This window comes from Salvelinus sp. IW2-2015, linkage group LG11 (assembly GCF_002910315.2).
Source record: "Salvelinus sp. IW2-2015 linkage group LG11, ASM291031v2, whole genome shotgun sequence".
Classification (NCBI taxonomy): Eukaryota; Metazoa; Chordata; class Actinopteri; order Salmoniformes; family Salmonidae; genus Salvelinus; species Salvelinus sp. IW2-2015.
The window spans coordinates 21,501,194-21,527,023 of NC_036851.1; the positions used below are offsets into that span (position 1 = coordinate 21,501,194).

General features: G+C 42.4%; 1 protein-coding gene across 3 annotated transcripts in view; it reads left to right on the forward strand.

Moving 5' to 3' along the window:
• Positions 1-25,830, forward strand: part of LOC111969958 (membrane-associated guanylate kinase, WW and PDZ domain-containing protein 3) — a 145,136-nt gene that overhangs the window by 94,661 nt on the left and 24,645 nt on the right. For all 3 annotated transcript variants that reach the window (XM_023996360.2, XM_023996361.2, XM_023996363.2), the window contains exons 2-3: positions 6,477-6,593; positions 12,365-12,484. In XM_023996360.2, the coding sequence (XP_023852128.1) occupies positions 6,477-6,593; positions 12,365-12,484 (237 nt within the window). The remainder of the gene's footprint in view (positions 1-6,476; positions 6,594-12,364; positions 12,485-25,830) is intronic.

Here is a 25,830-nt window from a genome sequence, read left to right on the forward strand (position 1 = left end):
CCAGAGAGGAGACATTTTAGGAATGGCCTCATCTGAGGCTTTGGATGACTCAGATTTAATTTCTCACCTCAGTGTTACATCCAAACAAACAAGCAAAGTCTGAAGGAGCTGCACCAAGCAACACAACATTATGTTGTGAGGAGACTGTGTGTGTGTGGAGGGGGGGGGGGGGGGGGGGTGAGCTCTCCACACAATCCCTCACTCTCCTGAAGATGTCCGCTGTACACATGCCCTCGGGACGCTTTTTGCTCACTCAGCAATTAAATGCATTGGGGGACGATGGACTGCCATTTCAGAATGCTCGCAAACGATTGCCTTCTCCCGCAACAAGACATAGAAGAGAGAGGAGCAGTGGCCTGTGGTCAAAGAGAGTAGCAGAATACATTTTTGGTTGCTGTACACATTATTTTCTCTTGTTTGTCTCATCTAAATGATGAGAAGCACGCAGCCATATTCATTTAGAAATTAGCTTTTTCAGTCCAAACCTAAAGATAGATCAGTAGACCTGGAAGGGACGTGTTTAGGAACTATAAACACACTGACGCTCACAATGGAAAAGCGTGAGTGAGTGACGCACATACTCCTTCACTCCTTGTGAAATCTCCAAAGGCTGCCTGCCACAAAACAATGACTGGAGCAGATATGGTCATCACAACAACGGCTAACCCTATTTCAGGCTTATCTTGCGCACTGCAGCTACAACGATAATTGGAGTTTCCTCTGTCAGTCAGTCAGCCAGTCTGTCAGTCAGTCAGTTAGTCAGTCAGTCATGCCTAAGAGAGGCTCCAGGATCTGTCTACTCTGATTGCTGTCTTTAGTTCCCCCTTCACAATGGCGCTCGGCTAACGAGCAGGTTGTAGTAAGGCTCATATCTTAGGCCATTGAAGATGATGACGGTGATATAATCCCACATTTCCCTCATTAACTAGCGGATGACAGCACTAGAGCTGCGGAATGAATCCAGCTAGCCAGCAGGAGATGATACTGATTGATTGACTCAACCACATTATTCTTATTATTATCCTAGACTGTTTTGGTCAATCTGTGCCAAGGCTAATGAGATAAGAGATGCATTTGAAATGATTGCAAATAAAGACCTTTTAGTGTTTTGATTAAGGCTGACTGCGGAATGAACAGCGCTGTAAATGCTCTCTAATTCCATCATTTTCTCTTCATGCAGCTGCCTGCTAGGTTGCTAACATCCTGATGTGAGTGTTAGGTCATGTTCTCTCTGTTGTGATATGTTTATGTGTTGTGGTTGGAAGCTGAAAGGGGCATGCTTGGAGGGGGAGCGACTCTGTCACTCCGTCTGAAGACGTGTCTCCTGAGGTCAGGGAAAGTGCCAGGGTTTGTGCATCACTGTGGTTCTCTCTCCCCATGTTCCTCACAGCATCTACGCTGGTATGCTTTCCTTTGTTTCTTTTCTCTTTTTTTCCCTTTTCGGTTACTGAGTACATGACCGTGCTCTTGCGCCACACAAACATGACTTCACTTTTACGGAGACATGAGTTGACAACAGGCCTGGGATTAGGAGCCCCTCCCCGAACCATACTGAACAACACAGTCTACTTGAGTCACACTTGTTTTTGGATAGAACTATAAAACAGATCTGTCTCTCGCCAGCAGAGTACTGCGGTAATATGTGTGTGTGTGCGTGCCTGTTTGTCTGTGTGTGAGGAGAGATGGGCCAGTTTTGTTATCGGTATGTTACACTGTAGTGGGTTGGGTGGATAAATGTGCTCCATTCATGTGTGAGTGTAATCATACTGATTCCTTTTGTTGATCTGAGCCAGATGCTAAGCAAGGCTCCTCACTGGGATGGGGTCGGTGTGTGTTTTACTCTCCAGCTGTATCTGACTCCACTGACCCACGAATGACATAACCGAAGGATGGACCGCCTACAGCAGAGAGACACAGAGATGGAGAATGAACAGAGGCAGAATGAGTGAGAGAAAGAAGGAGAGCAAACTAGAACAGATGTTGGAGTTGGAGGGATATAAGTGAGAGAGATAACTGAGAGATAAGGAGAGAGAGAGAGAGAGAGAGAGAGAGCGACACCATGAGTCAGCAACCTGAGGGTAACCCTCTCCTCCCTCTTGCCCCTTCACAGATACTGGGATCCTCTGTTCTTTTCTCTCCTCATGTTATCATGGTTGTGGAGCCGCTAAGCCTGTCACTCTTCTGCTGACTGCTGCTAATCATGAACCTGAGAGGAGCAAGGTCGTCCCTCCTCTGCAACTCTCCTGGGCTCTGTGGCACAGCAGGGAGGAGGGATGGGCGTAGCTTATGGTTGGTTAACTTTAATATGGATGCAGCTGTGACCGTGTGAGCCCACTGGCCCTTGACAGCTTTTAAATCAGCAGGCTCTGCAGATACTGCTATAGGTTGAGGCTCTGGCCTATCCTAGGGCCTCACACTCTATTAGATAATATTGCTGCTGCTGTAGCCTATACCCTGTGCTGTTGATATAAGTGCAGATAATTAATTTACAGGACTGGGGATGTGTGAAGTCCATAGCCTGTCCTACTCCTACACAGGCTCAATTCAGACACCATTTACTATCTGAGTTGCAGCTTGACCCGCATCACACCTACAGTACCACTGTCTGAGAGAGAGAGACACCAGGAGCCCAAGGTGCCCTGAGCCAATTTCTCCAGAAAAAAAAGCATCCAGAGCTGTGAGGTTAGAAGCAGTGGATGGATGACACCTTGGGGGCAGCCTGACACCTCAGTGGAGTGATGGTGGGTGCAGAGGTCATTCAGGTGAATGTGTCCCAGCAGGCCTGGGGAGAAAGAGGCCCCAGGCATTTGACTGAGCACAGGGGATCTGAAGCACTGACACCAACAGCCCGCCATTAATTACATGATGGAGTGCTGTGTTTGTGATTGGACCTCACCGTGGCATGGAGCTAGCATCTGCCTCACAGGGATGAGCACCACAGTGTTAGAGCCTGTTTCACAACACACACTGCTAGGTTAGTAAATGCCTTGATTCCAGAAAAGTCCTCAGCCATATGGAGGAAAGGAATGTGTGTGTGTATCCTCTGCATTACACATAGGGTTGCATAGGGATTTCTGGAACACTTGGGAATTTTGGGAAAGTTAACGGAATTTTGCAACCCTAATTACACACATTTGGGACTTTGCCACATTTTAATCTATTGAACAGTAAAAGACATTCACACGTGAAAGACATTCACACGCACACTTGTCCCCTGTTCCCACTGATTAGTACTTGTATAAGTGTGTCCTTTGGTTTCCGTTGTCTGTTGATTATTGTTACTATGTCCATTGGTGCGTGTGAGTACCTGTGCTGTGTGTTTTGGCTTTTGTGCCATTGTGGATTGCGCAGATGATTACGGGTCTCGTCCCGTGCGATAATCATTGTGCGCGTGTGTTATTTATTTGAGGTACTCCTCGCTCTTTTGTTTGGGTTTCAACCCTGTGTTTTGTATGGTGTTTGTTTGGTCTTCGTCCCCGTGCCCTTACACAACACGCCGTAATTTGGGATTAATAAAAAAACTATTACGCATTCCTGCGCCTGTCTCCCGATCCTTCCTGCCAATGTGACAAAGATGCACACATCTAGGAGAAGGCTTTCGGCCAAATGGAGAAGATTCCTTGCTCACATGACATACTGCATGTAATGGTATATGGCGGTCAGAGACTAAACCTCCGGACACCCTGCCTTGTCAGGGGAATCTTCATTATGTGGCATTTAGATTACAGAATAAATTACCTCCATGGAGAATTCCACATGCGTTCGAGAGATGTGGAACCATAAGCTACATACTGTATGTGTGTCTTGAAAACAGACCAATTAGGAGACTGATATCTGTTACTCTTTTACCCAGAGGCAGATTCCTGAGCCCTTCTCTCTGATGCTTTTGAGTGTGTGCGTGTGTGTGTGTTTGCGTGTGTGTTTGTGTGCGTGCTTGTGTGTGTGCTTGCATGCGTTTGTGGACACTCGTGTGTGCCTCAACAGTGAGGTGTTAGTTAAAGTGTGGAGACTCTGAGTCAACCACCCTCAGTGCTCCTCCTCTCCACTGGTATCTGCCCTGAGATGCTACAGGCTCTACAGAGCTGTATTACTGATGCTAAAAATAAGCAGAAAATAAATGTTAAAGAATTCCTGGTGTTAACCTTCCATTTGTGAGTCACTCACTCAACTCCAACCAATATGAGGATGAAAACCTTGTGTAATAAACAGGGATACAAATTGAGAGACGGTCTTAAAAGCTGATCATCAAAGGAACCTATCTTTTTAGGAATCATACCCCAATTGATATACCTCAAAATGATTCTGATTCCTTCAGTTACTTCCAATAGTGTGTATGGTAATGGTAACATTCACTGTAGGTAGATGTTAATGGGGGTAATGGAAGATACAGATATAGTTGACTGAGAAAGTAGTGGGAAGATGAAACACCACATAGTGAGGAGGGAATGTATAGGTACTGTGGCAGTACAGAGAGATGCAGAGAAGGAGGGAGTAGAGAAAAGTACAGAGAGAGAGAGATAGAGAGAGCTGGAAGACCAGGGAATGTGAGGTGAAGTTCAATTATTTTCATTTGTCCTGGCTGGCTGCACTCACTCCAAATACACCAGCATACAGGGCTGATGGGTACTATGGAGGCCATTGAGTCCCCATCTCCGAGTGTACAATGACTCTGTTATCTGTGAAGAGGAGGAATGAGGTTCATCTCTGATGTGACAACCTCACTAACACCATCTGACAAGACCGAGCAGGCCACAAAGACTGCATTGTATAGCCACGGGGTTGGTGTATGCGTTTTTGTTTGTTTGTGTGTGGCGTGCGTGCGTGCATGCCTGCATTTGTGTGTGCATCCGTGCGTGCATGGATTTGTGTGTGTGTGTCCGTCCATGCGTGCGTGCATTTTTGTGTGTGTGTGTATGCGTGCGTGCGTGTGCATGCAAACAGCAGGAGCCTCTCAATAAAATAACAAAGTAACACATTAATTACATAGTAAGTTGAATCATTCTCAGTCATATTCTAAGTACCGTAAATTATTTGACATTTTGCTGAAGGGAGATTATGCATTGCAAGTCTAGATTGTGGCCTGGTATCAACTTTACCCTTCGAAGTATTTGATGTTATCATTGCCTTGGTCTTCAGAGAGATGTGACATATAGTGTATGGGATTTATTTTAGACTGTTTATATGGCCTGTTTCTTTGGCATTTCTCTGAGGGAAGACTTGCATGGACTACAACCAAATTCTGGGACAGTTTGGGCTGGGGCTGGCAGATTGTGCCTCTGTTCCCCTGTGTCTGTCTGTGTGTCTGTGAGCCTGGACCAGCTGTGATTTGTCCCTCTTTAGAGCTGAAGAGTGGACACGCACAACTTTTATCCTGAAAAGCTGCCCCCATAGGGATAGTAATTCCTAAAACATGCCACATGGCATGCAAAAGAAGGGTTGATTTATGGTAACACCAATCTTTAGGGGCAAAATATAGGTCAAACTGAGTATGATGAGGATATTCCTAACAAGTAATGACTCGTTTTTATGTTATTTTTTGTCACTGGATTTAGATGGTGTTTGTCATGACTTGTTCTGTTATAACAGTTAGTTAGGTAGCCAAACATTACATGACCCATTCCACTACAAGCGTTTTTCTAAGAACACAAAAAAATATTTAGCAACAATTTGTAATTTTGGGATATGTTCATTTTGACCATTGTTTGATGAACAAGGAGATACGGTTGTAGATTATGCCGCAATTGTCCCATAGCTCATCTTTATTCTATTACTCTACCTATACTACATCTCCATTGCTATCACCAGCTATGACTACTGTAGAGGGRTGTTTCTTTCTGAAAGGAGGTATTAGTATTCATAGCCATGCATACAGAGTTGTGTTGAGTGGAGTTTGTCTGCCCGGCAGAGAGGAGAGAGAGGGAACATGATGATTACTGAAGCTCAGCGCCAGTCGAGCCATTTCAAAGCCACTTCTCCCCCCACTGCCAGCCTGGAGACGAGGCTCACATCCAAGACACTGAAGATCTGGTCTCTTTTCTCTCTCTCTCCTCTCTTTTTTATCTCTCTACTCGTCATCTTCTCCGACACCCAGCAAACTTTCCTCTGCTTTTACAGGATGACTCTCAAGTTCCTGTCTCCTTTCAAACGCTGTATGAACTTCCTCTGTTTTTAAAAAGAAGAAGCGCTATCTCCTGAGTTTTTGCGTTGAGACCTACCACTTCCTTTGGAAAATGTGTTGTGTTGGCCTATGCTTGGTTGTCATTGAAGCTGTGAGTGTCTAACAATTGTATGCATATTATATGAAACCTTGTTGTCAGTTGTATTGTGTAGATGAGGTGCATTCACTGGAGTGACTGATGGAATGGGAAAGCAGCATATTGTTTGTCCTCTAACCTCTTGTTTGTTCTCTAAACTCTTGAAACTGAACCTCTTGTACATTTGTCCTGTAATAACACTTTGTGTCTCTGTCTGCTCAGGGAAGGTTCTGAACACGGACCTGCGCCACTACCTCAGCCTGCAGTTCCAGAAGGGCTCGTTGGACCACAAGCTGCAGCAGGTCATCCGGGACAACCTCTACCTGCGCACCATCCCCTGTAAGTCTCCTCAACCTCTGCTCTGAATTGGCACCCTATGCGGGCCCTGGTGAAATGTAGTGCCTCAGTGTCTCTCTCACACACCTGAAAATCGCCATGACAACACAAGCAAAGACAGCCTCATGAACCCAGACATTGCTCCAAATTGCAGTCTGTGATTACGGTCTTTTATGCGAAAGCTTTTACTTTGAGTGGTTGAAGATATAAGTCAATCTGCAAATTAGATGAAATCTGAATGACCTTTAGAGGCGTCAGTTAAGAGTAGACGTTGAGGTGCTATCCTCTTCTCAATGGTCATAATAGCTGTGTTCTTAGAGTAGGAAAGGACGTTAGGTTCTATTAGAAGAGACGATGAACATGCATGGAGAACAGAGACTTTATCTCCAAATTACTACATTACTATGTAATTACCACACATATTAAGTGACAAAATGAAGAGCATAATATTTACCATGACAGTTTTGCAAAGGAGAGTCTCTAATAAGAACAGTAACATGTTTGAGTCCCACACACAGTCCCACTGTTCCTCAGGCTATGAAAGACAGTTCTGCATGGCACTGTCACAAACGCAGGCAGAAGTGTGAAATATTTCCAGGAAGTAAGCAGCTTACCTCTCATGTATATTTACGTTTTTGGAGAGGAGGAATATTTCTCCCACTATCACTCCCTTCTCTCAACCAAATCAAATCGAATCAAATTGTATTTGTCACATGCGCTGAATACAACAGATATAGTATAGCAGTTGCCATACCAGGCGGTGATGCAACTGGTCAGGATGCTCTCGATGATGCAGCTGTATACATTTTTGAGGATCTGGGGACCCATGCCAAGTCTTTTCGGTCTCCTGCGAGGGAAAAGGTGTTGTCGTGCCCTCTTCACAACTTTCTTGGTGTGTTTGGACCATGATAGTTTGTTGGTGATGTGGACACCAAGGAACATGAAACTCTCGACCCGCTCCACTACAGACATATCAATGTGAATGGGGGCGTGTTCGGCCCTCCTTTTCCTGTAGTCCACGATCATCTCCTTTGTCTTACTCACGTTGAGGGAGAGGTTGTTGTCCTGGCACCACACTGCCAGGTCTCTGACCTCCTCCCTATAGGCTGTCTCGTCATTGTCGGTGAACTTAATGATGGTGTTGGAGTCGTGCTTGGCCACGCAGTCGTGGGTGAACAGGGAGTACAGGAGGGGACTAAGCATGCACCCCTGAGGGGCCCCCGTATTGAGGATCAGCGTAGCAAATGTGTTGTTGCCTACCCTTACCACCTAGGGGCGGCCCGTCAGGAAGTCCAGGATCCAGTTGCAGAGGGAGGTGTTTAGTCCCAGGGTCCTTAGCTAAGTGATGAGCTTTGTGTGCACAATGGTGTTGAACGCTGAGCTGTAGTCAATGAACAGCATTCTCACATAGAACCAATATGACATWAGTTTTCTATAGTTTGTCTCTGACAATTCCTCAGGTTCTTATGTTAGAAATAGTGTTCCAGTATTCACTCTTGAGTGTGTTAGAGTTTCGGCGGGAAAACTGTCTGTGAAACAAAGGCGCATTCCTATGAGGCAGAAGAGGGAGAAAGAGAGTCTTCTACATTTACGACAGTTTCTGTCTCCGGTTTCTGTCTCCGGTTTCTGTCTCCAGTCTATGCTCCTAGTTTGTCTTTCTTAACCTTACTTTACCTGGCAGAGTGAATCGTGTTTCTCTGACTAAATTCTGAGATCTTTGGAAGAGACACGCCATGGTTTTGAATTACACAATCTTCCTGAGTTAGTCCAGTATTCTAGCAGTGCTGTGCTGTAATTAGGTTCACTGTGTCTCTCTGTTGGTGTGGTATACTCCAGAGGCTAGTCTGGCTCTGCCAGATCTCACAGGGGACGGACACAGATCCTTAGATCTCATATCAAGGTTCTACGGGACAATGGTTGCTAGCAGAATTAAATGACTATTTCAGGGATATACTATTTCCTCTTCACACTTTTACAGTACCCCTTGTTTTATATTCCTCCCAAACCTACATCTTTCCTGCAGTCCATCCTCTATCAGCTACAGTGGCCTCACTGCATGACTGTGACTCCATAATTCCCTCTCTGAATTACTGTCTTAAAGAGTGACTGAGTAAGAAAGACTGAATGACATCATTCAATCTACCTTACTCTCTCCATCTTTACCCCCTCTCATTCTCTCTGTTTTTAGCATTCTTGCGTTCCATTTATCTCTTTCATTCACTCCCTCTCTATCCTTCTCTCTCTCTTTTTCCTCTCTCTCTTTCTCTCTATATCCCTCCCACATACAGTGCATTCGGAAAGTATTCAYACCCTCTCCCCTTTTCCACATTTTATTACATTATAGCCTTATTTTAAAATGGATTAAATTWATGTTTTTCCTCATCGATCTAAACACAATACACCAGGTTTTTAGAAATGTTAGCAAATTTATTCAAAGTAAAAAACTTAAATACCTTGTTTACATAAATATTCAGACCCTTCGCTATGCGACTGGAAATTGAGCTCAGGTGTATCCTGTTTCCATTGATCATCCTTGAGACGTTCCTACAACTTGAGTCTACCTGTGGTAAATCCAATTGATTGGAAATTATTTGGAAAGGCACACACCTGTATATATTAGGTCCCACAGTAGACAGTGCATGTCATAGCAAAAACCAAGGCATGAGGTTGAAGGAATTGTCAGTAGATCACAGAGACAGGTTTGTGTTGAGGCACAGATCTGGGGAAGGGAACCAAGAAGGCTTCTGCAGCATTGAAGGTCCCCAAGAACACAGTGGCCTCCATCATTCTTAAATGGAAGAAGTTTGACATAGAACCCGATGGTCATTCTAACAGAGCTCCAGAGGTCCTCTGTGGAGATCGGAGAACCTTCCAGGAGGACAACCATCTCTGCAGCACTCCACCAATCAGGCCTTTATGGCAGAGTTGCCAGAAAGAAGCCACTCCTCAGTAAAAGGCACATGACAGCCTGTTTGGAGTTTTCCAAACGGCACCTAATGGACTCTCAGACCATGAGAAACAAGTTTCTCTGGTTTGATGAAACCAAGATTGAACTCTTTGGCCTGAATGCCAAGCGTCTCGTCTGGAGGAAACTTGGCATTTTCCTTACAGTGAAGCATGGTGGTGGCAGCATCATGCTGTGGGGCTGCTTTTCAGCGGGAGGGACTGGGATACTAGTCAGGATTGAGGGAAAGATGAATGGAGCAAAGTACAGAGAGATCCTTGATGAAAATCTGCTCCAGAGCGCTCAGGACCTCAGACTGAGGCGAAGGTTCACCTTCCAACAGGAGAAAGACCCTAGCACACAGCCAAGACAATGCAGGGGTGGTTTCAGAACAAGTCTCTGAATGTCCTTGAGTGGCCTAGCCAGAGCCCGGACTTGAAAACGATCGAACATCTCTGAAGAGATCTGAAAATAGCTGTGCAGCGACGGTCCCCATCCAACCTGACAGAGCTTGAGAGGATCTGCAGAGAAGAATGGGAGAAACTCCCCAAATACAGGTGTGCCAAGCCTGTAGCATCATACCCCAGAGGATTCGAGGCTGTAATCGCTGCCAAAGGCCCTTCAACAAAGTACTCAGTGAAGGGTCTGAATACTTATGTAAATGTGATATTTCAGTTATTTCTTAATAAATGTGCAATTTAGAATTTCCAATTCTAAAATCTTGTTTTTGCTTTGTCATTATGGGTTATTGTGTGTAGATTGATGAGAAAAAAAACAGCTGAATCCATTTTAGAATAAGGCTGTAACGTAACAAAATGTGGGAAAAAGTCAAGGGGTCTGAATACTTTCCGAATGCACTGTAAATACTGTATGATGTGTTAGCAATGCATTACTCTGGATCAAAAGTATTCTGTTTATAGCTAATATCACTGAATCAATTTTAAATCAATACACTGAAAATGATCAAAGTCAGAGATAAAAAATGTGGATTTGTCTGTCCTTTGCTTGTGTGTATCACACAGTTCCTGTAAGGCCATGCTGTCCTTGTGCTTTTGAGAGCTTTCTAGCACTTTGGGTTGATAATGCTCCATTACAAAAACCTAACATCACCCACTCCCCTTGGCGTGACCAGGGCACCGCAGCATTATGGTCTGTGAGTGGGCCATGAAAGATGGGACAATCAAGAGGGAGTGAGGGAGAGAGAGTGCTCGCAGGTCCTTACTGTGTGCCTTGATAATCCCTGAGTCTCCTTCATTGGGTCTCAGACTGCCTCCATGTCCTCTAGATGGTAACACAGGCGTAGCACAGGCTGCTGAATCTGGCTCTCCTGATTGAACTCTTGGTAACATAAAACCATTGAGTTTAGTTTTTGCGTGAATATAGTTCAGTGCCACACTAAAGTAGGCTTGACATTGTATTCTGAGGTCTTTGTAAGAGACATACCATGGCCTTGAATTACATGGTCTTCCTGAATTCTGACTTTAACGTAATACAGTTCTTTAATAAGAAAAATTGACAATCCTACACACTTATACATTTTTTAGCTATAACCCATTTTCTAGCATTAAAGAAAGCTAATGCTTGCAGTCAGGCATTACTGAGACATCAGAAGTTCAGAGTGTCTCATCTTCAAAGTAAGTGCTATGGCCACAAAAAGACTGATGCTCCTCGTTTTTGCAATGCTTTCTTCCCTCTGTATTATTTGACAGCGAATCCCAGTGGAATTTTGAAGTGCCAACATGAAACAATGCAAAAAAATGCCATGTTATTTTTCTATCCCTCTTTTTCTGAGTGAAACCGCCTCTGATGTCCCTGCTGTGGTGTGTGTCTTTGTCTGTGGCTGTGGCATCCATGCAAGCCAGGTCTTTAAAAAGTAGGACCGCAGTATTTGAAAGGGAGAGATTATGAAAGACTTGTTGGGGCACCAATTTGGGTCCAAGGTAGACAAATGTTCGTGCATTCTCATTGTCGCTCTCACACATACATACAAACACACACACAGAGGCATGCACACACAGACACATGTGCACAAACACACATGCACACACACACACGCACACACAAACAAACACAAACACACACACACACACACACACACATTGCCAAGAGTTCCACTGCTGAGGGAAAAGTGATTGCTTCCGATGAACGTGACCATGTGAATGACTATGCATAATGGCAGGAAATTACTGTTCTCTGTGATAAAGCATTTATACATCTTCCTATTTCTCTTGTCTGCTAAATGAACTGCATTTCATTTTCATCAGGGACATTTATTATCTGGGGAATTTGTTTGAAAATTCTGCTCCCACAGCTCATTTGAAAGTAACCGTAAATTAACTATTGACTGTGAGGATTATTTTTTTCAGTGTGCTAAAATACTTTCTGCTTTCAAGTAGATACTTAGCACCCTCAAAGCAAAGCATAGGTCGTTCTCGTTGTCTTTCCCTCAACAGGTTGACAATGGAATCATTACAGTAGCGGTAATACTGATGTGACTTCTGGATGATGCTGCAGGCAAGATAGAGGCTTGGCAGGTAGCGGTGCCCTCAGTAATTGGGCCATGGGGGACATTTTCTGGGACCAAAGCTGTCATGGGGAGACAGAAACAGACATCCTGTTAATGAGAGAATGCTGTGAACTCCCTGATGCTCATATCACACAAGCACCATGTCCTTTTCTTTTGGTTACCTCATCTGTGATACCAGTGGCCCTCACTCCATGTTTCCTAAATCAAATCAAATGTTCTACCATTTGTATCAGTGTTCATGGGTTAGGTTGTCGTTGCATTCTCATATGCTCATAGGTGTGTGTTTGTTTGTGTGATTGACAGGCACCACACGGCTGCCAAGAGAAGGGGAGGTGCCGGGGGTGGACTACAACTTCATCAGCGTGGGAGACTTCCGTATCCTGGAGGAGAGTGGCCTTCTGCTGGAGAGTGGAACCTATGATGGTGAGCATTTCACTAAGGAAGCGTTCAATAATGAATTGATTAATAAGCTTAGTAGTCAATTGCATTGACCAAGGCTAAATTGATTGGTCAGAGAAACATGATTAAGAGGCTTGTTAGAACTGAAACCTTTGATCACAAGGATACTCAAGAGCCCGTGTGCTGCTCTATCCATTAAGAGCTATTTTAATCTGTAGAGCAGCAATGTGCTGGCCCACCTGATAACCTCTCAGAAGATCTTTCAAACTGCTGAACCCACTACTGCAGAGGAGGAGCTATTTACTCGTGATGATGGCCCTCTCTACCTATTTTATTTATTTKACAAGGCAAGTCAGTTAAGAACAAATTCTTATTTACAATGACAGCCTAGGACCAGTGGATTAACTMCCTTTTTTCAGTGGGCAGAATGACAGATTTTTACCTTGTCAGCTCGGGGATTCAATCTAGCAACCTTTCAGTTACTGGCCCAACGCTCTAACCACTAGGCTGCCTGCCACCCCTATGAGGGGAGGCTGTGTTCATGGCATGCTTCCAAAAACTACTGGCAGCTACTGGATATCTTTAAGTGGGTTTCCATCATTGGGGTATCCTCTCAGACAGAAGAGGTGTCCTCTTCTTTACGAGGGAAAATCTGCTTCATTTTTGCCTCAGCGGTGACACACTGAACTTGGCTCATGTGTGAACTCCTGTACTGTAAGTAACCATAGCAAATGTTGTTATAGCCGGGGATGATAGTTCATATTGTCACTGAGAGGAGAATACAAATATGTTTTATTTGTAGGGTTGTTGACACAAGGAAGGCTGTTTCTGGGTTTTCCTGATACTCTATGTAGTCCATTACAGTTGAACGAGTTCTTATCAGTTGTTTTATGGCACATTAAGTACTTACCCAGTATTATGGGGTTGAATAGTCTCAGAGTATTTATGTCGAGAAGGGATTGGAGCCGGGGATTTTTTTCACATTGTTTGATGATTATGGCAATAACATGATAATCTCCTCTCTTTAAGCTCAGTCTTTCATACACCAAATCCCAGCTGTCTACTGTGGAATCAGAATGGAATGGACTCAGTCTTTGAATGTTAGAGGCGCACCTCTGGTCTAGTGGTTGGCCCACATCACTTATCCTTCTCTGAAAGTGTCTCTCCTATTGCCTCCCGTTTATATTCCCTGTGATGGAGAGTTTAAAGATGAAGTCAAATCCTCATCTGGAGTAAGAGTCTTACCAAGCAGCAGCACCGTTTCTATGAAAGGGTTTGGCACTGGCAGGTCCTGGCTGTTGACACTCTTCTGAGCCCTCTGATGTGATGCTCCCTGAGGTTCCCCTTCCTGTCAGTCAACTCACAGCTGACAGACGCAGGTCAACACTGACACCTCCTCACACACACTTTGAGCAAATCGCAGCCCTGTTGGCATGGGGGAAATACAGAATTGAGATCACATACGGTAAGAAAGGAGCTGCAGGTTTCAGGAGCTGCCAAGTCAAGGGACAGCCACCCGCGACTGAGCTTCCCTTCATCTCTCAGCTGCAGCCAGACCTGTGGGTTTTTCTGCACCTTTACAGGCAGCCAGATAACACACGACACAGAATGGCGTTTAGCTGGGCTGTAGTAAAGCACACATTCTGAATGATTTGATTAGTCTAGAGAGAGAGAAGAGGGCCAGGGATAGATTTACAGGACTACAGCCAAGCTCCCAGAGTCAGCTTTTCAACGGCAAGCTCTCAAATCTGTACACTAGCAGTGTTTGGCTTGGTGCATATATGTGTATTGACTTTCCAAGGCTCTAGGCTGCACTTCGCTGTCCATTGAAGACGCTGATAATGGTAGGTCCTCGACAGAAACATGTTTGGCTGCTGGGCATTTCCATCTAAAAGACCCATGAGCACCAACATGTGAAGTTCATAGGAGCATATCAAATTAGGTGTCAAATGTACATTGTTGTCATTAAACAGACACTTTTATCCAGAGCAACTTTCAATAAGTAGTAASTGCATACATTTTTGTACTGGTCCCCAGTGGGAATTGAACCCACAACCCTGGCATTGCAAGCACTATGCTCCACCAACTGAGCCACACAGGAAAGCTAAGAGTCTATGTTTTAAGGCATAGATTCATTTTTTTTTTTAAATGTTCCATCTTAAAAATTAGGCATAAGTAAAGACTTTGATTTCTGGATAAACAGATGCAAAAGGTGCCTTAGAAAACATCTACCATAAAAAGTCTTAAAAGGTATCAGAAATACGTCCAAACACAATAATGTTGATGGCAAGACAACTGGCAATGAATATCAACACTTATATTTAGTTTTAGAGAAATTGTTTACCTACTCTAAGTTTAAGAAATATTGCCTTGTGCGTTGTAATTCCGTTAACAAAGACCCACATATCCTCATGAGGAGGGAGGATGATGAAATCTTACAGAAGTAACAGACCTACCAATTGGTTATAGTGATTTTACTGATATCAATTTTGTTTAGGAATTATTAAGTGATTCAAACTCGCAATTATGTTACCAAATTGATAACGGAATTACTGCAAATGAATTGGCTACAATGGGAAATTATAGTAGCCACAAACCACAGTTGGGTCGCCTGCTACTGTCCTGCCTCCCACTGTCATACTGTTATGTTCAGCTGGTTACTGTTTTCTTCCTCTTTCTGTTATCTGGTGGTCAAACCAACCAATTAACTCCACTGTACTGAACTGTATACTAACCTACTCTACGCTGCTGTGCTGTAGTGTACTGCCCTGTACCGCTTTGGTTACTGTTGCTCAATAACCAAAATAGATGTTTTCTAACTCAAGGTGCCTTGTCATAGCTGACACCCCATTCTTTCTGCAGACATCTTTCAATCTTAATTGGGAACTGCCCTAATGGCACAGAGCTGTGGTCTACCTGCACTATGAGTAAACTCAGTACAGCTGTGGAAGTCATTTGATAGTGGAATGGGATTTTTTATATTTATATGTGCTTGAACTGTATCCTATTTTGCCATAAAGAGTATACTGAGTGAGTGTGTGAAAAATGAACAAGACCCAGTTCTGCTAGAATAGCCTGCTGTATTCGAGCCCTCTAGTTTATTTTATGTCCTAATTTTTAGTGCCCATACATTTGACTAGCCCAACTGACTTTTAGAGTATGTTGTAACCATATTACTCTTCAATGTGATCCTTAGCTAATCTTAATGGTGTTTCGAATAGCCCATTAGCCATTAGCTGCTATAGCTTGCATCCCTGCTCTCTGGCTGATTTGTACTGCTGTGTGCCAGACAGCACTATTATCCTCTCTCTCTTCCCTTACTTCCTGTCATCCCTGGCTCTGTTAACCCCCCACCTCCACACAGACCACACAGGCCCACCCAGTGTAGCGCCAGACCTACCCTGCCCAGTGAGCTGAGGCCTCTCCCCTCTCCCAGGCGGTGCTGCCGGGATGCAGTTCGTGCCAGGGTGACCCACAGGGTCCCAGGTTTCATGACACAGCCATCTGTGCCAGGCTTGAGAGGGAGTCTGTCTGGGCTCAGCCCTCACTCCGGCTCTGCTCTTCTGTGTGGTTCAGGTCTGGTCAGGCGGCATAGCACAAGGACAGCTGCCCAGAAATTAACAACGCACATAGTTTGGCGCTGCTGACATCACTGTTACTAGGAAATGGGAAAGTCTGTCTAATTCAAATTATTCTCAAATGTATTTTGGGCAGGGAATCCCACTATGTTCATGATTCTGATTTCTATGAGAACATATGGGCCTAGAGCAGCGGGACGATTATTTCTTGAGTGGATGGTCAGGGGGCCGGAGCATAATTGCAAGTAATTTGTAGATTGCAAATTGACCGCAAGAAGCCCAAACAGATATAATACTAAACATAATCATTTTATATTTGCTTACTTTTGTATACGATCGCATACACTGAGTGCACAAAATATTAAGAACACCTTCCTAATATTGAGTTGCTCCACCCCCTTTTGCCCTCAGAAGAGCCTCAATTCATCGGGGCATGGACTCTACAAGGTGTCGAAAGCATTCCACAGGGATGCTGGCCCATGTTGACTTCAATGCCTCCCACCGTTGTGTCAAGTTGGCTGTATGTCCTTTGGGTACACATGTGAAACTGTTGAGCGTGAAAAACTCAGCAGTGTTGCAGTTCTTGACACAAACCGGTGCGCCTGGCACCTACTACCATACCCCATTCATAGGCACTTAAATTGTTTGTCTTGCCCATTCACCATCTGAATGGCACACATACACAATCCATGTCTCAATTGTCTTCTTTAAGCTGTGTCCTCCCCTTCATCTACACTGATTGAAGTGTATTTAAGAAGTGACATCAATAAGGGATCATAGCTTTCACCTGGATTCACCTGGTCAGTCTATGTGATGGAAAGAGGAGGTGTTCTTAATGTTTTGTACACTCTGTGTATCTCTCTATTATGCTTGTGAATACTTTGGAACAAATCTCCAAAATTAAAATCACTTGGAGCTGATTTGTTGGTGTTTTTACAGTCTTTTATGTCCAACAATAAAAATGTAAAAATAAAAACATATTATAATTGTTTAACTCAGAAAACTTGGCTGGCCGCCAGTTGGGAAACCCTGGCCTAGAGAATTTAGTGGGTTGAGTACATTAAATCAGTGGACTGATGCCCAGCATGTACTGTGGCTGTTTCAGACTCCTGTGCTTTGCCTTGGTGCATTTAGCAAGGCGTACATCAGTGTAAAATACTGTATACATTTAAGTCTGTCCATGTCTATTAGTGTATATTTGTATTTTAAGAACAGATTTCTACCCCAGGCAAACCCTCCCCTAACCCGGACGACGCTGGGCCAATTGTGCACCGCCCTATGGGACACCCGATCATGGCCTGTTGTGATACAGCCCAGAATTGAACCAGGGTCTGTAGTGATGCCTAGCACTGAGATGCAGTGCCTTAGACCGCTGCGCCACTCAGAAGATGAAGCTCATCAACATGACATTTGCAATGTTTATGTCAAACAAGCCACCCCCTCTCCTTGTCAGCTTATAAAACAGTTTAATATGACAAATAATAGCAGAAATCTCCTCTGACTTGTCACTTTCGCACACCCTCACTTGTCTGACACACATTTACCAGGGGCCCAGAGATATGTTTGTAATTAATACGTATGCTATAGCGTCTGGCTGATGAATGTCAGGGTGGCAGGAGACAGATGACGATTAGCTAGGTGGCCCCCAATCTCTCCCTGCTATCGCTGTGCCACCAGGGTTAATGAAGCCATCTCTGACAAACTGCTGTGAGGGAGATGAGCACAGCTGCATTAATACAATACAATTTAGGATTACTATCGTAACCCCGGTTCCCTGATAATAGGAGTGAGATGTGTCACATTGGGATTCACTCAGAATCACTAATCAGGGGAAGAACCAATCACACATGTCTGTCGAGACAGACAGGCTCAGTGGCGAATGAGCCCCTCCCACTATTGCCTGTTTCTGTTTATTTGTTTTTTATTCGAGAATGTGGAACAATGTGTCTGTTTGATACTTTTCATTTACTCATGCATAGCTGTTCTTTATATGGACTAAAATAAATGTGTTCATATAGACAGAATATTATGTATAGGCTATAGCATACTGAATTTTTATCAGTTCTGAAAGAAGGAAGGGGCTCCCGAGTGGCGCAGCGGTCTAAGGCACTGCATTTCAGTGCTAGAGAGATGACACTACAGACCCTGGTTCAATTCCAGGCTGCATCACAACCTGTCGTGATTGGGAGCCCCATAGGGCGGTACAAAATTGTCCCAGCATCGCCAGGGTAGGCTGTCATTGTAAATAAGAATTTGTTCTAAACTGACCAAGTGGAAAAAGGCCAAAATGTGGATGTTTCAATTAAGAAAGACTATCACATGACTATGGAAATGTGATTTTAGAGACACAAAGTAACAATAGGTTATGATTAAAGGGTTAGGCTGTAGTGGGCTCTCATCATCATCATGTCTTGATAATATGAATGAGAATGTAGTCAGTAAATCAGCATTTGTCCATTGTTCCCATTTTCAATAAAAATAATTATAATTAAATCAAGTCACAATTATCAGCTTTGGTATTAACATTAGTGAGCAGGCTTTCTGAGTGAGGAGAGACACATGGTTAGGCCTACCAACGGAAAAAGTCTGAAAAACTTAAATTATTTTGAAATTCGGACCATAGAAAACCAATGTTTATATAAAATGTCTGCCTTTTGCCCTACATTTTATCAAGTTTAATACTTTAATTTAATATAGGACAACATCACAAAATCTATTTATTCTATGTTGTTTAATTTAGTCTCAATATGATACTGTACATTTTGGCTATTTCAAAATAACAGAATACCATATTTTTTGTTGACTGTATAGGCTATTATGCTAAAGATCTAGCTGAGATTCAACTTTTAGGCAAGGGCATCTTTTAAAACTATTTTGATACTCACCTCATGTCTTGATAATATGAATGAGAATGTAGTCAGTAAATCAGCATTTGTCCATCTCTCCCATTGTTCCCATTTTCAATAAAAAAAATATGCATGAGTGATTCACAAGACTATAACATTGGAATGTTGTAAAGTGCTGTCCTACCCTGGCTGGCGAGGACACTCAGGTGAAGCCATTGAATAAAACGAATTACAAGGAAATAAAGTCTTTTAGCTTTTGAACCAGTTTTTTAATGCTACAGTATAGGCCTTCATTTTTAGCCTGTATAGTTTCAACTATACTTTCCATAAAGTATGAGACATCAAAATGTTTTAGAAAACCTTATGTGCTGTGTGTATCATAACAGCTGTTCACTTTACTGTTATTCTGAAAATTATTTTCTCAATCAGCTGATGATTGTTGAAACAGGGTTCAAGTTCAATGTCTAATTTCACAGATAAATGCTTATAATATTGACAGGCAATTGACACTGCCATTAATACAAGGAACGATTTCATGTCACACGATTTTGGACTACTAAAATGTTATTAGAATGTATACAAAATACTGTTCTAGTTTTAGGAGGTCATACTTAAAATGTAAAATAATAATAGGCAAACAAACTAAGGAATACTATTTTAGTATTCTATTATCTTAAGATTATCACCAAGACAGGCAGACAGTCCAGACAGACAAACAGTACATTGCAAAAGAAGAGTATACGATATTTTAAGAGATTGAAGAGAATTAATGCAAATGTATGCTGCTAATGAACAATAACTAGGCCCAATTCATTACCATTGAAACTATCCTCTTTGAACTGCCAGATCTGAATAAATGGATTGGATGGATGGCTTCGATAGTCCAGCAATCGTATTGCAAGTCATGCATATGCTAATAATACAAATATTCTGCTTAAAACGATCTTTCACTGCTACCCTCAGAATTCATTATTGTTAGAGGAGGTCAGAAGAGGAACCCAAATGGATCCTCTCTGTGCATGGAAAACATATCCCGGTGCATGAAGGCTACACCGACGGGAAAGACAGTCTGCAAATAAGTCCTTCTGGAAGTGGACTGGATATGATGTTTCCAATGCAGAGGTCACATAACCCTCACTGATAGGGTAATCACAAATTTATCTGGAGAACACAACCATATCCCGGACAATGCTCAGATTTGGATCCGAAAGGTGACGATGAATGGCCTGAAGGTGAAAAGCCTGGAGACCCAGGATGAAACCGACGAAGTTGTGGACCGTGGTAACACGGCTTGCCTGCGTCTATTTGAGAAGAAAATCCATTCTTTCAAACGATTTTGTTTTTAAAAACTAGATATAGGCCTTGATATAGTATAGACTGTTTTTAGCCTTCAGCCTTTATATAATCATATGAACTAATTTCTAAACAATATTCTGCCCATATGAACACATTCATTTTAGGCAATAACTGAACCAATTTCTGTAGACTATATACAGTTGAAGTCGGAAGTTTACATACACCTTAGCCAAATACATTTAAACTCAGTTTTTCACAATTCCTGACATGTAATCAAAGTAAAAATTCCCTGTCTTATGTTAGTTAGGAGCACCACTTTATTTTAAGAATGTGAAATGTCAGAATAACGTAACTTTGGAAGTAACTTTCCGTAACTTTGGAAGTATGCTTGGGGTTATTGTCCATTTGGAAGACCCATTTGCGACCAAGCTTTAACTTCCTGACTGATGTCTTGAGATGTTGCTTCAATATATCCACATAWTTTTCTTTCCTCATGATGCCATCTATTTTGTGCAGTGCAGCAGTCCCTCCTGCAGCATAGCACCCCCACACCATGATGCTGCCACCCCCGTGCTTCACGGTTAGGATGGTGTTCTTCGGCTTTCAAGCCTCCTCCTTTTTCCTTCAAACATAATGATGGTCATTATGGCCAAACTGTTCTATTTTTGTTTTATCAGACCAGAGGACATTTCTCCAAAAAGTACAATCTTTGTCCCCATGTGCAGTTGCAAACCGTAGTCTGTCTTTTTTATGGTGGTGTTGGAGCAGTGGCTTCTTCCTTGCTGAGGAGCCTTTCTGGTTATGTCGATATAGGACTTGTTTTACTGTGGATATTGATACTTTTGTACCTGTTTCCTCCAGCATCTTCACAAGGTCCTTTGCTGTTGTTCTGGGATTGATTTGCACTTTTTGCGCCAAAGTACGTTAATCTCTAAGAGACAGAATGCGTCTCCTTCCTGAGCGGTATGACGGCTGCGTGGTCCCATGGTGTTTATACTTGCGTACTATTGTTTGTACAGATGAACGTGGTACCTTCAGGCGTTTGGAAATTACTCCCAAGGATGAACCAGACTTCCTTGCCTGATTTCTTTTCATTTTTCCCATGATGTCAATTAAAGAGGCACTGAGTTTGAAGGTAGGCCTTGAAATACATCCACAGGTACACCTCCAATTGACTCAAATGATGTCAATTAGCCTATCAGAAGCTTCTAAAGCCATGACATCATTTTCTGGAATTTTCCAAGCTGTTTAAAGGCACAGTCAAGTTTGTGTATGTAAACTTCTGACCCACTGGAATTGTGATACAGTGAATTCTAAGTGAAATAATCTGACTGTTAACAATTGTTGGAAAAWTGACTTTTATCATGCACAAAGTAGATGTCCTAACCGACTTGCCAAAACTATAATATTGTTTGTTAACAATACATTTGTGGAGTGGTTGAAAAACAAGTTTTAATGACTCCAACCTAAGTGTATGTAAACTTCCGACTTCAACTGTAGGTTTTTATATAGATTACCAGTCAAACGTTTGGACACACCTACTCATTCAAGTTATTTCTTTATTTGTACTATTTTCTACATTGTAGAATAATAGTGAAAACATCAAAACAATGAAATAACATATAGAATCATGTAGTAACCAAAAAAGTGTTAAACAAATCAAAATATATTTCATATTTGAGATTCTTCAAAGTAGCCACCCGTTGCCTTGATGACAGCTTTGCACACTCTTGGCATTCTCTGAGCACTTGTTGGCTGCTTTTCCTTCACTCTGTGGTCTAACAAATCCCAAACCATCTCAATTGGGTTAAGGTCGGGTGATTGTAGAGGCCAGGTCATCTGACGCAGCACTCCATCTTTCTGCTTCTTGGTCAAGTAGCCCTTACACAGCTTGGAGGTGTGTTTTGGTTCATTGRCCTGTTGAAAAACAAATGATAGTCCCACTTTGCACAAACAAGATGGGATGGCATATCGCTGCAGAATGCTGTGCTAGCCATGCTTGTTAAGTGTGCCTTGAATTCTAAATAAATCACTGACAGTGTCACCAGAAAAGCATCCCCACACCATCACACCTCCTCCTCCATGCTTCACGGTGGAAACCACACATGTGGAGATCATCCGTTCACCTACTCTGCGTCTCACAAAGACACAGCGGTTGGAAGCAAAAAATCTCAAATTTGGACTCACCAGACCAAAGGACAGATTTCCACCGGTCTAATGTTCATTGCTTGTGTTTCTTGGCCCAAGCAAGTCTCTCTTCTTATTGGTGTCCTTTAGTAGTGGTTTCTTTGCAGCAATTCGACCATAAAGGCCTGATTCACGCAGTCTCCTCTGAACAGTTGATGTTGAGATGTGTCTGTTACTTGAAGTCTGTGAAGCGTTTATTTGGGCTGCAATCTGAGGTGCAGTTAACTCTAATGAACTTATCAGCAGCAGAGGTAACRCTGGGTCTTCCTTTCCTTTGGTGGTCCTCATGAGAGCCAGTTTCATTATAGAGCTTGATGGTTTTTGCAACTGCACTTGAAGAAACTTTCAAAGTTCTTGAACTTTTCCGCATTGATTGACCTTCATGTCTTAAAGTAATGATGGACTTTGATTTCTCTTTACTTATTTGAGCTGTTCTTGCCATAATATGGACTTGGTCTTTTACCAAGTAGGGCTATCTTCTGTATACCACCCCTACCTTGTCACAACACAACTGATTGGCTCAAACTCATTAAGAAGGAAATAAATTCCACAAATTAACTTTTAACAAGGCACATCTGTTAATTGAAATGCATTCCAGGTGACTACCTCATGAAGCTGGTTGAGAGGATGCCAAAAGTGTGCAAAGCTGTCATAGAGACAAAGTGTGGATACTTTTTGGTTACTACATGATTCCATATGTGTTATTTCATAGTTTTGATGTCTTCACTATTATTCTACTATGTAGAAAATAGTAAAAATAAAGACAAACCCTTGGATGAGTATGTGTGTCCAAACTTTTAACTGGTACTATATATATATATATATTTGTTTTATTTTATTATTATTTTATCTTTATCTCTACATTGTTGGAAAAGGACCCGTAAGTAAGTTTAGTCTACACCTGTTGTTTACGAAGCATGTGACAAATACATGTTATCTGATAAGATTGCTTGATTATCATCCCTAATGTTTTCGTGAACTTTTCAATACTTTTCTGATGGATTTCAATCACTCCAAAGCATACTTCCTTCAGACTGAAATTTTTCATTACCTGATTTTCCTTATAATGTGCTCTACCTTTTAATGGGAATAAGATAATGGCAGTAATGACAACATAATGACAGTAAGTGTAACGGTTGTTCTCCTCCTCGTTAGAGGAGGAGCAGGGATCGGACCAAAACGCAGCTTTTGTGGAGTACATAATGAATTTATTCAAACAAGACGAACACGAAGCACACTTGAATAAATTACAAAATAACAAAAAACGACGTAGACCGACCTGGACATGAGAACTTACATAACACGAAGAACGCACGAACAGGAACATACTAAACAAACGAAACAGTCCCGTGTGGTACATACACAGACACGGAAGACAATCACCCACAAACAAACAGTGTGAACAGCCTACCTTAATATGGTTCTCAATCAGAGGAAACGTCAAACACCTGCCCCTGATTGAGAACCATATAAGGCTAATTTCCAATTAACCTAAACATAGAAACACATAACATAGACTGCCCACCCAGCTCACGTCCTGACCAACTAAACAKAGCTAAACAAAGGAAAATAAGGTCAGGAACGTGACAGTAAGGTCAGATTCTAAAGATGAATCTAAATATTTTACACATTTGTTTCTGATACCGCCAAGTGTCCTAAAATAGAGAATAAGAGATTCAAATAGCTTGATGGTCCATGTTAATAAAATCTTAAATGTATATATCTGTTTCATATCATGTATGAATAAATGTGACTTTGTGACTCCCCACCCCCGTTCTCCGATGGGTATTGCGGCTCGTCCAGTGATTTTTCGTCCAGTGTCTCCCTCAAAAATATTAGTGACTACCACGGCCTTATAAAGAGAAAAAAAGCTGTCTTTTGAGCATGTCTTCTATAACAGACCTATTTGTAATGTTTAAATTTTAATAGGTGGAGATCAAAGGTTTGTAAGATGAGAACAAGCACAGTTCAAATGAAAAGAAGATCAAGTTTATAGAGAGTAATACATTTGCTAAAAATCCATATTTCCCAGTGGCATCTTTCCCCGGTTCTTTAATTAAGCTGCTTATGAATTATGAATAGACTCTGTCTAATCATACAGTAAATGTTTGACCTTAAAAAAAAAAATTGCCAAAACACAATTCCATAACGCTCCCATGAACAGATTCAGATCTGGGAACTGCTTACAAATAAACATAAACATTTTGGGCATCTCGAATCAGTATCGAATCAGTATGTACATAATTCATTATCGTAATGAAGGTTGAATAATTATGTTTTCTGTGCATAAATGTAGTTAGCCAGAGTGTTCAACCGCTAGTCAGAGATTGATCACCCCATGAGCTAAATTAGCCAATGATTTAACAAAGTTAAGCTCCTATACGATACTGTTATCTTCACTGACTATTTATAGGCAGTATCACAAGGTTTTTATTCATCAGGAGAAAAACACCTTTCAGAGATCGTTAATTGCTTTTCAATGATCAGTGTAATTGGTTGCTTGCAAATCCCTAGTGGAGAAATATAATGTTCCATGATTCATGACATGACTGTAGTGCTGTGGTTCCTCGGGGGGGGGGGGGGCATGGCACACAGCCAGGACGAAAGGTTCTCCCGTTAAACAGATCACACTGTGCACGGCACGCTCATGTACAATGGAGGAGTCTATAGTGGTCACATGTAGTTTACGATGGGTCAATCAGTAAGGCTCGTCTGAATGGCTAGCTCGCGTTAACTTCATACAGTAAGCATAATATAATTCACATCGTTTCCTATTCTACAGGCATAGTGGGAATGTATGTGATAGTGTTTACAAACGTATCATCATTAGCATATCGTTCTGTCTCTCCTTCTCTTTTCTATTAGCCACGTGCGGAATGTCATTCACCTACTTACCTTATAGCCTATGAGCACAGCCCAATAATACACATTTCTCACGCTTGCTGTTTAACCTATTATCACATTTCTCTCCCTCAACTAATGGACTTTAAAACTTACCCATGTTCTCTTACATGCTGTGTTACAGCAAAATGTACTGACATCCCTTCACCTCCCCACCACCACCAGCTAAGCCCCGTCATTGGGCTTATCTACCTGCCATCAAAGCATCTGGCTCCGAGGATCTTACTTCGGAGATGAGGCCACTCCCTAAACAATTTTAATAAACTTTCATATTGCATTTTGCCGCTGTTGTTCATTCAGTTAAGCCTTAAACACGATTGAAATGTAGGGCCGTGATTACAAGATTGTGGTCCCATTACTTTACCAGTTTTTGTTCAGATGGCCTCAATGCACAATAACTGCCAATGTCTTACCAGGGTTGCATAGTAGCTACAGGGATGGTTGAGAAAAGGGAACTTGTCAGACACTCATCTCTCTATCTGACCCCCTCTCTCTCCATCCCTCCCTCCCTCTCTCTCTCTCTCTCTCTCTCTCTCTCTCTCTCTCTCTCTCTCTCTCTCTC